Here is a 13,349-nt window from a genome sequence, read left to right as displayed (position 1 = left end):
ACACAAGATGGGCACAACCCAGTGGAAAGTTTACCAAACGTCTTAGGCAGCGTGAAAATGGAAACACATCCACACAGAGGCCTGTACGTGAATGCACCCTAACAGCAGCTACTCTTTAGCAGAAACAACTCAAATGTCCATCAGTGGATGAGTGATCAATGAAACAGGGGATGTCCATAGAACGAAACATTATTCAGCTCTCCAAAGGGATAAAGCCCTGATATACACGTCAAAATGCATGAACCTTGAAAACTCGCTCAGTGAAAGCAGCCAGACACAAGAGGCCATGTATTGTAAGACTCCATCCATATAAAATGTCCAGAAAAGGTGACTCCACAGAGACAGAAAGGAGACTAGTGGTTCACAAGAATGAGAGGCATAAGGGGATGATGCAGAGTGACTGGAATGGGTGTGGGGTTTCTCTTCAGGGGAATGAAAATGTTCCAAAATTGACCATGGTGATGGCTGTACAACTTTATGAACATACTAAAAACCACTGAATTAGATGCTCTACAAGGGTGAATTTTATTGTATGTGAGTTATATCTCAATACAGCTCTTGTTAAACTAGCCGCTAACCCACACTCAAACCCTAAGTGAAGGTTCTCAAGCTCCCTGGGAAGGTGGGCTGTTCTTGTAAAGCAGAGGGACGAGCTTACAGACCCAGCCCTTCTCACACGTTTGCAGGAATTAGCTGACCTTGAAAAGACCCAACACTGCCAGGTATAGTATCGATACCACACAGGGAATATAGCCTGTAGTTTACAATAACTACAAAGAGAAGATATGTCAACCTCTATACTGTATACCTATAATTCTTGCCTGAGGAATCCCAGGGACAGAGGAGACTGACTTGCTGCAGTCCATAGGGTCACAGAGCCAGACCCGGCTGGAGAGACTTAACATCACAACTTGTATCATATCGTACAACAACCATACTTCAATTTGTAAACAAGTACCGACCAGGACAGTATTGCGTTGGCCAAAAAGCTTGTTCGGATTTTCATACCATCGTGCAGAAAAACCCAAACGAACCTTTTGGCCAACCAAATACAAAGGGTAGGGATTTCGTTTCTCACAAACCGAAGTTCAAATCCCTTTTCTTTTCTGGGAGAAACTGTATTGATTCTAAGTTTAAAACAAATGAAACAGAAACCTTAGAGAAATATGTCTGCCCTGATGGAGATGTTCTCATATCTCAACATTCCCTTGATCTCTGGGGGGAGCCCCTTGTGCTCCATGAGGGTCTCACTAGGTAACAGTGGGTGGGTTTGATCCCCTGCCCCCTAGACACACAGCAACTTGAACTATTTGCCTGCTTTGCTTTAATTGGATTAAAACACCTTACATACTGGGTTTTGTCAGGCACACAAATACCCTCTGTGAAACGTTTGCTAGATCATTAAAGGCCTGTCTCTCCCCTTGAACAGCTGTCGGCATCTCTGACCCCAAGAAGCCCTTGCTGGGGGCTCTGGGGGCATGCCTGAATTGAGCAGCTGACATGCAGGGCAGCCTCTCTGCAGGTGCAGTAGGTCAAAGCCACTGTTCTAATGACAGCAGCTGCCAAGACATGGAGACACCTCAGTGCCTAGCATGTGCCAATGCACCCTGTCAGGTGCTTATCCATGTGACACCCATGATCTCGTGTGCCTAATCTCTGTTAATCCTCCTTTCACTGCTGCGAGGCAGAAGTGACTGGCCACAGTTGGGGGTCAGACCATGGGGCTCCTGACCCCTGACCACCAAGCAACAGCCTCTCTCTGCCTCTTTTCTTGGCACAAAGGGGACCCAAGAATAATCCTGGCACTTTGATCTCCTCTGCCTTGTTCTCCTGAAGTGACCCGGGCAGTTATAGCCACCTCCTGGCTCTTTTAAGTGGCACCAAGCTTCACCAAGACCAGCTAAGGTCCCTGGGACAAGGGACTGTTCGCACCAAGCAGCGTGCTGGCTGTTGCCCAGGAAACCCAAGCTCCCGTGGAGACAGCCAGGAGCAAGCTCTGCATCTTCCCAGGTTACTCCTCGGCCACCCCCATCGGGATGAGAGCTCTGGAGGGGAGGTTGGAACTATTTCTCTAACACACTTGGGTGCCTCTGTATTTGTTTTTAACACATTTCACATTTCTACACACACACCTTACATTCTCTTTAGAATGTATGGCACGGAGCTATAAGATAGTTTCTTCTTCAAGACTACTTCTCTTCACAAGATAAAACCAGCTCTAAGCCAATAGCTGTCAGGGAAGGGGAGGGGGACAGGGAGACCTCTCTTCTGAGAATCAAGGAGGAAACATGAGGAAAGTCCTGCTTTGCCTGCTCAGTCTCAGCAAGCCTCCTAGGACCAGGAGAAGTGTCCCTTGCCTCCTAAACTCGAGACGCAGGTAGAACATGGCAGACAGGAGCACGCACGCAGCAAGAGTATGCATGACCCACAGGGGCCTGTGCTGAGTCCTCACAAGCACCTGGGTAACACTGCGATCAGCCCATTTCCCACCTGAGGGCACTGAGGCACAGAGAGAAGGGACCGGCCCAGAGTCACAGGTGTGGACCCCAACCACACATGTGACACCTCTGGGTGAACAGGGGCCACCTGCCACGTGGGGCAGAGGCTGCCTAGGCTGCAGCCTGTCACGGGAGGGCCAGGCACTCTCCCCAAGCTAGTGGGTCGACACATGCACACTCCCAAATGGATGACTGCTGTTAACAAAATCCTAGAGAAAAGTAGAAGCCAAATATTAGAGGAAGACAGAAGCAGTAATTATTACAGAAAATGAAAGGCATCCAGAAGCGGTAAGGACAGCAAGCGGACGGCCTACAAATACTGGAGGCAAAGTAACAAACAAACAAAACACACATCTGTAGGAACCAGGTGCGAAACCTCCAAGTCAGGGAGTGCAGAACCCTGGAAACCTCCTCAGGTTTCTGAGCCCTAAACGATCACTGAGTTTAATGACCAAGGCTGATAAGGCAAGAAGAGTGTCATTGTGCTATGATAAAGTTCCATCAGAAAGTCAAAGTAAGAAAATATTTGGTGTTTGGGGAAATTCCCTACATGTGCAATACTCTACCACCTGATGATGCCAACTGAGTGAACTGGACTAACTTTCCCATTTTAATTCACGTGTAGTGTAGTATATAACAATAATACCTATATTTATAACAAAACAATACAAACATAATATTTTGTATGTGTATACTTAATGTTTTACTTTGAACACTTTTAGACTTAAACAGAGTGGGAAAGACAATTCAGAGAGTCCCATACGAAAACCCAAGCTTCACCGAAAGTTAGTATCATACATGAACCATGGTCCAGTTATCAAAACTAAGACCTTAACACTGGCACCATACTATTAACCACACTGCAGATTTAAAAAAAAAAAATACTGATTTGTCAAAATTCATTCCACTATTTGCAACAGATTTGCTTTCACTGTATGTATTTTACTTTATTTATTTGTTTTGGCCATGGCACATGGCATGTGGGATCTTTGTTCCCCGACCAGGGATCGAACCTATGGCTCCAGCCGTGGAGTCCTAACCACTGGGAGTCTTAACCACTGGGCCACCAGGGAAGTCCCTGATGCAGTTTTCATTCAGATGTTCTTTCCCTGTTCCAGGATCCCACGCACATTTAGTCTCCTCCAGTCTGACGCTTTTGATGAGTCCTGGCCCTTGAACTTGGATTTAGCTAATGTTTTCTCAGAAGCTGAGGGAGGTTTGGGGTTTGAGGGAAGAATCCCATAGAGGGGATGCACTCTTCTCTGCACATAACATGCGGTGGTGGGGGCTGGTTTCATTCATCGCGATGCTAACCATCATTGAAGGCGGGCTCTGCTAGGTTTTCCACTGCCAAGTTACTCTTCTTCCCTTTATTTGTTCACTTATTGGCTGAGCTGCACAGCTTGGGCGATCTCAGTTCCCTGACCAGGAACTAAACCTGGGCCAGGGCAGTGAAAGTGCAGAGCCATAACCACTGGGTCACCAGGGAACTCCCTCAATATCCTTCCCTTTAAAATGAATAACTACCTGAAGGGAGATGCTTGGAGGCTATGCAAATGTCCTGTTTGTCCCTAAACTTTTATCCACTTCGGTTAGAACTCACCAATGGATCTTGCCTGAAGCAATTATTACTGTGATGCTCTGAAGCTGATTTTCTTTCTCTCATTCTTTTTATAATCTATTAGCTGGAGTTGTTCTACAAGGAAGAGCTATCGATTTATATGTGATGTGCTTCCTCCTAATTGAAGAAAACATGCACATGACTAAAAATATAGACACAACTTGAAAAGTCCTTTAAAAAAAACAAAACTGGCTTTGCATCCACATTTCAGAGCCAGCATTCAGATTACTATGTACTTATTTGTACAGCAGCTTCATGGAGGTACAATTCACATTGTATCTATCCAACTCACCATCTAAGGTATATAATTCATAGTCTTTAGTATAGTCACAGAATTGTGCAACCATCACCACCAGTTAACTCAGACAACTATGGGTTGCCATTTCCTTCTCCAGGGGATCTTCCCAATTCAGGGACTGAACCCAGGTCTCCCACATTCCAGGCAGACGCTTTAACCTCTGAGCCACCAGGGAAGCCCTTTTACAATAAATATTTAATGTCTAAACTGATGTGAGTTCAATCCCTGGGTCAGGAAGATCCCTGGAGGAGGAAGATCCCTGGAGGAGGAAATGGCACCCACTCCAGTATTCTCACCTGGAAAATCCCATAGACAGAGGAGCCTGGCGGGCTACAGCCCATGGGGTTGCAGAGAGTCAGACAGAACTGAGCACTCATGCACAAACTGCACACACAGACAGAGAAAGAGAAAAGTCTGTTACTTTTTCCATCTACTGATACAATGAAATAAAAGGCCCTCATGTCCTCAGACTGGATTGAGCCTATTCATAATGACTTCACATATAAATAACAAGGAGATCAAAGAGGTGATCATTTTCTTAGAGTCATTTAAAAAGCCACAGCAACTGAAACAGCAGGGTGGTCCCAGGTATGTGTGTGTGCATGCTAAGTCGCTTCAGTCATGTCCAACTGTGTGACCCTATGGACTATAGCCCGCCAGGCTCCTCTGTCCATGGGATTCTCCAGGCCAGTATACTGGATTGGGTTGCCATGGTCTCCTCCAGGGATCTTCCTGACCCAGGGATCGAACCCACATCTCTTGCCTCTCCTGCAAAAGCAGACAGATTCTTTACCACGAGAGCCATATAAGTATAATATAACCCTTATGAGCTGGAACAGGTCCTGTCTGAATCGCCCCTTCGTGGCCAAATCGATACCACTAGCCTCATTACCAACTGCAAACAGGGAAAAAGGCCCTGTAAGCACATGCCCTGTGTTCTGAATAAGGGACTGAGGCAAATGCACGAAGATCAGCCAAGCAGATATCTCCTGGGGAGGCCTTTCAGAGGTGACGTAAGATGCTCTCACAGCTCATGGGGCTCAGTGGGTGAGCACCAGCGCTCTAGGGCACCCCCTTCCCCACAATATGGGATGCCAGGACCTTCCTGAGCAGCATCACTCACAGCCAGTCACTCAAGAAGCCAAGGCCTGGGTGTGAAGGGTTCCCTCTGACCTAAAACCTCAGGGCCAAAGCCCTTGACCTCTGACACCACTACTGTTTCTTAGCAGGTCATCACCGTACTCAGACTATTTGATGAAATGTCAGGTGGCAATTCTCCAGCTGTGAACAGGCTGATAACTTACAGACACATGGGGTGCGAGTGACAGGAGCAGAAAACAAGACCTCTGCAGGCATTCGCCTTGGCTTGCTCAGTTCTGCCCAGGCTTCCAGTGCAGCCCTCAGTCTAGCTCTGCAGAGTTACAGAGCTAGTGCATCACGAAAAAGCTAAAAAAAGCCAAAAGGAAGCTATACTTATCTACTTCATGCCAGGCACCATGCTAGGCACTCAGGAGAAACTGAAGTTATGTAACACATGGGCCCTGCGTGCAAAGAGCTCACAGGAAGGTGCATAAGAAATCAAAGCACATATTTCAGGTTGCGTGTGTTATAACCAAGTGGTACAGACTAACTGAGCTAGACTTCAAAGACAGGCAGGTGGCATTACTGGCTGGAGGAATCACAGGAAACTAAGGGGGCTGTAGGGCAACAGCACGAGGGGAGTCTGTGGGGACAGGAAGTAAGCGCATCACAGGAGAGAGGCGTGACAGGACCAGAAGCACGGATGCACTCCCCGAGAGTTTATGCAACCCCTTTCCTCTAAATCCTTGGTTCTTTCTTGAAACTGCAGCTGAGTCACTCCAACACCGAGTTCCCCTGCTGAGTTTATGATCAATCTCTCTATCCAAAACCTTATTCCCTTTCCTGCGCCCTCTGACCTCGACGCTGGGCTAACTGAACACGCCTCAGCCGTTGTCAGGAGACTAAGACGGTGTTGCCGACAGCATCATCAACGCGTTGAATCGCTGCTGTTGGCGTCACTGTCAGGTTGCTTTTTCCAGGGCAAGATGAGCCACAGACCCCAGCCACAGGCCACCAGGGACCCCAGGCCAAAGAATCACGAGCCAGAGCCATCCTGACTCCTGAAACCACAATTAAGAAATGCCGAACACAGACTAACTCCAGCTTCACTAGTCTTCCCTCTTTAACTCAGAGACCAAGCAAGAGTGGGTCTGAGGCTCATCTCCCACCATATTGCTTGGCAACTGCAGATAAACCCTGACTCTGTTGCAGACACAGGAATCCTTGGGCTTGGTTATAGAACTCCTTCCACTAGACAAGCAGGCCCCCAAAAGGTACAGCTTGAAAGAAGAAATCTGTGGTGAAGAAGCCAGAGAACTCTGCATACCACTTCACTCTCTGGAGACCTATCCGTGCACATTACTGTGCTAAGCTCTGAGCAGGCCTAGAGCAAAGAGACACTTTCAGTGTCACTTAACCCACACTGACTTGACTGCAGAACACTTTTCCCATACTTGACACCTATGCCATCCTAAGAAACTACTGCTCAAGGGAACCTACCTGGGGAAACCCTCTCTCTGACAGGCCCCTTCAGCTGGGCAGTGTTTCCTGTGCTGGGCAGGGGTCGGGGGATATAGGGAGATAGAAATGCCCACGGGAGCCAACTCTTGATGGCCAGGGTGGCAGCAGCAACCAAGGGAAAGAAGCCTGTTGACAGAGAGAGTCTGTAGATCCTGGGAAAGGACAGGGAGGAACTTGTCTGTGACCCAGTGAATTAGAAAACCTCACGGTAGTGTGGATGACACTGGCGACAGGCCAGGGGCCCACGTGAGGCACTGCCTGCTCACAGGAGGAATCCTCCCAGAGGCCTGGGCCCAGTGAGTGCTCGTGCACTTGTGCCTCGTTCACAGACCCCTACCGGAGGGGAGACCTTGCCTGCCAGATCATAATCAACGTATTCTTTACAGCAAATCTCAGTTTTCTGCCTTTCAAGTCTAGGATGACAGTTCACAGGGACTACTCGGGTCTCCGGAGCGAATGACTCTCAGTCGCATGCCCTGGCCCAGCTGATGCCCAGGAACCAGGGCCCAGAGCAGGGCTGTGAGGAGGCACCCTGAGTGGCAAATCCTGGCATGGAGACCAGGCCTCCTGTCTCCTCCCGCTCCTTCCACTCCGTGAATCTAGGAACATTACCTTCAGGGTGTCCTCGTCTCAGGATGGGGATATCCTGTTCTCCTCCCAAAACTAACTTGAGAGGACACTTCATATGCTCTCATCGTCCCCTCCGGGAAGAGGCACAGAGATCCTTCAGGGATCACAAGATTATCTGGAAAACTTACACATGGCAACAGAGTATGCTAAATTGCTTTTGCCTAACCAGACCCAAAATACCGAAGTATATAAGTAGATTTATAACTAGAATAAGAAATGTTGTCGGGAGGACAAAACACCTTCGTAAGGCAACTGAGTGCAGAACCACTGTCACTAATGCTGCAGGCATGTGGCGCACTAAGGTCCATGAGGGCCCCGCCTCACAGACACACGCACACATCATCTTAAGTGGCACACAAATGCAGCGAAGCGTCTACTTCTGGCTTGAGCTGTTTCTCTACTTGGCTATAGCCCAGTTGGAAGCCTGAGGAAACACTTTCTCCTCCAGTAAGAAGGCTGGGCTTGGAAGCCACATTTTTGTCCCCTGCCTGCTCTTCCCGGCCTGGCCTTGCTCAGTGCTGGCCTCTGAGCTGTGGGGTGGCATGGGAAGGGGGTTCCTCTCTCTGATTCCTGGAAGACAGCCACCCAGGCAAAGGAGCTGGCTCCAAAGTGTGCAGGCATTGTGGAAATCTCTGCCACACCCACTGTGACACACCCGCCAGAGAGCGTGGGGGAGAAGCGGGGCTAACACCTTCTCCTCAGCAGGGGTGACTGCACCTTTCCCCTTCTGCTAGGGGCCACGGGGCTAGGCCTAGAGACCGGGCCTGACACCCTAGGAGGAGGGGGTGCTCCTGGCATTCAGTAGGGGGAGGCCAGGGAGGCTGCTTAGCATCACACAGTGCACAGGGCGCCCCCGTCCAAAGAGTTCTCCACCCAGAGTGTCGATGGAGTCGAGGCTGAAGCTGACACCAGCAGTATCGAGACTGAGAAACCCTGCACCAAGGAAACAAGTGATGCGTGTGCAGTCCACAAACCTGAACACGAGACCCACACATGGTACCTGGAGGAGAGGCACCACGGAGTCCAACACAGTGAAATAAGCTGGAGACTGCAGCCAAATGCCACACCATGAAACACCAAGACCACTAGCTTTCAACTGTGTTAATGGACGAGGACACGCGGGAACGTGCTGGTCACAGCCACACTGGCAGGCCATCATCCTGACCACACATCACAGTGTTATTTGAGAGCACAAAACAGTGAAGTGAAAAGGTGTTAACTGTCTCTTTAAAAAAAAAAGAAACAGCAAATATGTAAACTAAAAATAAACAAAAGGTATCAGTGCAGTACTGGAACTACATCAACTGAGGAACGACTCGCATATTAGAGTGATTTTGCAGGCTCAGGGTCCATTGTGTTAATTCCTTAGTGGTTTGTTAGGACAGGAATGGGTGCAGCGATGCAACCACCAGGCCATCTCTGTCCCACTGATGAACTACTAGAATGTTCTTGGCAAGCCTAAACTCTTCCAGGGAGCTATACAGCACAGGCTTTACCCACACCAACAAAACCTAACTATATAAAACATTGGATTTCAGGAGACGTATGAGTAACTTGAGAAAGTGGTCTCTGAAATAAGATACGAACTAGGCCTCAAAGCAAGACGCTGAGAGAATCACCTTGACTATCATCACGTTTCGTGATCTTTCAGAAATCCCCCCAAGACATCGTAGCTCATAGAGAAAGGAAATAGTAACTCAAGTTAGAAGTAAGTCTATGCGTAAAAAGAAAATGGTGGTGCATAAAATATCATAAAAGCAAAGATATTAAAAATGCAAAATGCTGCTAACCTTATACTAAATTTTAAAATGTTAAAAAAAAAAAAATGAAAGGGCATTCCAAGTCTCTGCCACAGACCTGAAGGCTGCTTATTACTTCACATGTTCTACTGCAGAATTAATATCATGTTTTAGAAGTAGGAAAAAAAAAAAAAAACTAACCTTAAAGTTATCAAAGGTTTTGACAGTCTGCGCCAAGTCACTGACACTCCCTGGCGACGCTGTCCCCTGTCCCCTAGGGCCTGAGGACACCCGTGAGCCGTCAAGGACCTCAAAGCCAGAAAGTAAGGCCTCTGAACAGCTGCAGTGAGACTCCTTCGCTCTCTGACCCGCTATCAGGTATGTCTTCAAACCTATGGATAAAAATTACAGTCAGCACAGGTAACACCAGCGGTGATCGAAACGCAGCTCCGTCTTGCTCTCTACGCAGGACACTCTCCTGGAAAGTTGAGAGTAAAGTGAAAATGAGAAAAGGTCATATTTTTACTATTGCACCCGTGAGCTTCCCAGAGACGCACAGCCTCACGGAGAACACCCGCCTCCAGGACACACCATGTCTTCCAGCTGTGTTTCCTCTGAGTGGTGGCAGCTCGTGTCACATACTGGGGCTGAAATGGGGGTTAAAAGTCCCTCCTTGGAAGAGTCTTGTGGCCTCTTTCTGCCAGCGGCAGAGCCCACTGATGGTGGACCCTCTACAATTCTGTGGTTTGTTTCTATCTGTATTGTTGCTCTTCACATTGGCCACTCTAGACGTGAGGGTCATTACAGACCGCGTAACCTATATCAGGGACTGCCAAACACTCTGAAGGGGAAGACCAGGATGTGTGCCATCGGGGAACTCAGTGCCCCCTCGATTCACGTTCATCGAGTCTCTATGGGATCCAGACATTCATGGCAGGAACATCAGCATATGTCAAGGTGCCGTCTATGGGAATTTTATTCTCTCACCAAATCCTCATTTAAAACAAACAATAAAAGCTGGTTAAGTGGACACCTAGCCTACAACTTTACAATGCCCACTAAAGGCTGTGGTAGCAGTATACACTCCCCTGGGAAGCCGCTGTGACGGGTGGTGGGCCCTGCTCTGGGTGTGCAGGACTATCTGATGGGAAGGTAACAAGGAACAGCTTTTCCAGATGGAACCCAAGGGCTTTCTGCAAAAGAAGCAAGCCTGACTGAAAGAAATCCATTGTTAGTCCTTACTGGAATTTGACCCAGACTGTGAATTTATGAAAGGGAGTGACAATATGATTTATTCAATAAATATTTATTTTAGGCCTGGTGTATGCTGTACACAGAGAATAAAATAAGAACAAAGCAGGGTTCCCATCTTAAAGAGTTTAAGCTGCAGCAGAAGGTGGTAAAGAAAAGTCATCATTGAGAGACTCAATCAAGAGGTGGCCAGTGTCTACACTTCTGAATCCATAGTTTCTCACAATCAATTCATATTTAATAAATACTCTAAAATTAATCAAATGACCCTGGACTACTTCCTCAATAATCCTTAACCATTTTATAGCTAAACCATCTTGCCACTTCACCTTTCTTTCTCTCTCTCCCTCCTTGTAAAGTACTGTATGGTGTACTTTTTTTTTCATGTATGTTTTTAAGTCAACTATTCTGAGAATCTGTCGACGACCTAAAGACACCCAGGAGTGCAGCCAACTCAGAGGTGGGAATCCAAAGACTGAGATGAATAATTTTAGATACTGACTGACTCCAAGGAGAGTATTAAATGCTCACTCTTAACCTGAGGTCCTGAACGTCCATGTATTTTTTCCAAAACAAATATACATCCCAAATATGTATAGGAGTAGTCACAGTCCTGATTGACTGCGCATAAACTAGAGAGGGAACGTTAACTAGAATACCTCTGCCCGGGGATGCAGGGCACGGTGCCAGCTCCACAGCGTAAGCTCTGATGCCTGCCTTGGGGGGGACACCCCTGAGGCTTGTTGCTGTTCTCGCTCTGAATTGTAGCTACCGAGCTGCCACTCACCAAGCAAACGTGTATCAGGAGCCTCTGTTAACGATGCACTGTGATCGTGCTGGGGGGGACAAGTGTGAACACAGTAGCCATGTCCCTCCCCACACAGGGCGGCTCCGCAGGGGGACCTCAGCAGCGGGTCCAGGCCCAGGAGGCATGGGACGGGGTGCACCTTGCAAAGACTCAGTGGCTCAGGGAGCCTCCTGGGTGACGTCTCCTCCATGCTGAGGAAGACATGATAAAGAGAGGCCTGCCCCGTGAGAGCCGCCAGGACCAGGGGCTGGGGCAGCCATGGTCAGGCCACGGGTGTCGACAGAATAACTGGGGAAGTGGCCTCCAGAAAGGGAGTATTTGGCAGGCAGAGTTGGGGGTGGAAGTTGAGTGTTGTGTGGCTGGAACAGAGGACATGTGGGAGAGAGGGGTGGTCACAGAGGTGCTGGAGTCCATGCCCTGTGCAGGGCAGGCCAACTCCAGGAACCTTCACGCTGGGGCCATGGGGAGAAGGTGGAAGTAGCAGGCAGGAGGTTGAGGAAAAACCAGGGAGCCCTGGGAACACTGGCCACAAGTGGGTGCGGAGGGACTCGGGACAAAGGAGGTGGGAGACAACGGCAGGGGCAGAAACCTGCCCCCCAAAGTGTGGGGCAGCGGGCAAGGCTTCACGGCCAGTAGGTGGGACGGGTGAGGGCACGTGGCTTCCAAGGGCAGGGGAGCCCAGGGCTTCAGCTCCGTCCCTTCGACATGTGTGACAGAGTGAGACTCTTCATGGCTCTGCCTCCCGCTGAGAACAGGACTCACCCCACAGGGCTGACTGGAGGATTAAATGATTAGCACACGTGTGGCCTTCACAGCAGTGCCTGGCACATGGCAAAAAGTCAGTAACATTAGCTACTACTATCAACCAGTGTGTTTGGCCTGCTTATCGCTGGGAGTCTTTTTTTACGCTCCTTCTGTGTACAAAAGCATTTGGAGGACTGTTAAATCAATAACTGCTCCGAATTTGCTCCTAACTAGAATTTTCCTCTGGTGAGCCCCTAGGGAACCTGTATTAGTAAGACAGCAGTGCTAGTATGCCAAAGGTCAGACACATGGATGTGTGAGCAAATCGGTAACCAAGTTAAGCAACGGTAACCAAGTTAAGCAACTTTCAATTTATGCTTCAATATGAAAAGTTTAAGTTTAAAGTGTAACCTTCTGCTGAAACTGGAGTGGCAACAGTGTGATACAGCCAGGCCAGATGTGACCTATCCCAGGGAAGGTACTTGGGCCAGGTGACTGGGCTGCAGCCCCTTTAAAGTCTTCAGTCAGGAGAGGTCATAAGACATAAGGATTTAATGAGTAACCACACAGAGAACCAGGGGTCCAAGTTCGTTAGGATGGCTCTCTTTGAGCGGAAGGTCAAAATAAGGCAGCTGAATTATTTATTTTCTTATGTACAGTGTAAACAGGAGAACAATTAATAAGATTTCTTATATTCTTTCCTGGTAATTGACTTTGAACCTCACCAGTGTGGATGCCTTCCATTGGCTTAATTTCACAGCAGCTAGAGAAGGTACCCAGAGCTTCCAACAGGCAGAAGTGCCCTCTGTGGCTGCATGTGCTCAAGAGGCTGACGTGGTCAACAGCCTTAACTATAGCAGGAGGAGAAAACCTAAGCCTTGCACACAACTCATGTCTAGTTTTTGTGAGCTGAGTGTAATTTGAGTGAGTGCCAAAGTTCATTTTGGAGAAGAAAGACGATTCTGGCCTCTTTATTTCTGTCTTTTTCTGCAGGACTTTTGCTCTGGAGGGAGATATCCCAACCCAAGAACCAAGGACAGGAGTGTCAACCCGAAAGAAAAGAGGAGACTAATCAGGAAGGAAAGAATGCCTGGAGGCATGACCTTGGGAGTTAGAGGCGTGACACAGCAGACGGCTGGGAGCTTAAAACAATAAATAT

The 13,349-nt window shown here is 48.3% G+C and overlaps 1 protein-coding gene across 1 annotated transcript in view; it reads right to left on the bottom strand.

Moving 5' to 3' along the window:
- ADCY9 (adenylate cyclase 9) overlaps nt 1-13,349 on the bottom strand; it is a 101,833-nt gene that overhangs the window by 25,645 nt on the left and 62,839 nt on the right. Inside the window, exon 2 of the mRNA XM_068969155.1 lies at nt 9,589-9,779. Within this exon, the coding sequence (XP_068825256.1) occupies nt 9,589-9,779 (191 nt within the window). The remainder of the gene's footprint in view (nt 1-9,588; nt 9,780-13,349) is intronic.

Source organism: Capricornis sumatraensis, chromosome 3 (genome assembly GCF_032405125.1).
Source record: "Capricornis sumatraensis isolate serow.1 chromosome 3, serow.2, whole genome shotgun sequence".
Lineage (NCBI taxonomy): Eukaryota > Metazoa > Chordata > Mammalia > Artiodactyla > Bovidae > Capricornis > Capricornis sumatraensis.
The sequence above is the reverse complement of the archived record's forward strand: the minus strand, read 5'-3'. Positions and strand labels throughout refer to the sequence as shown.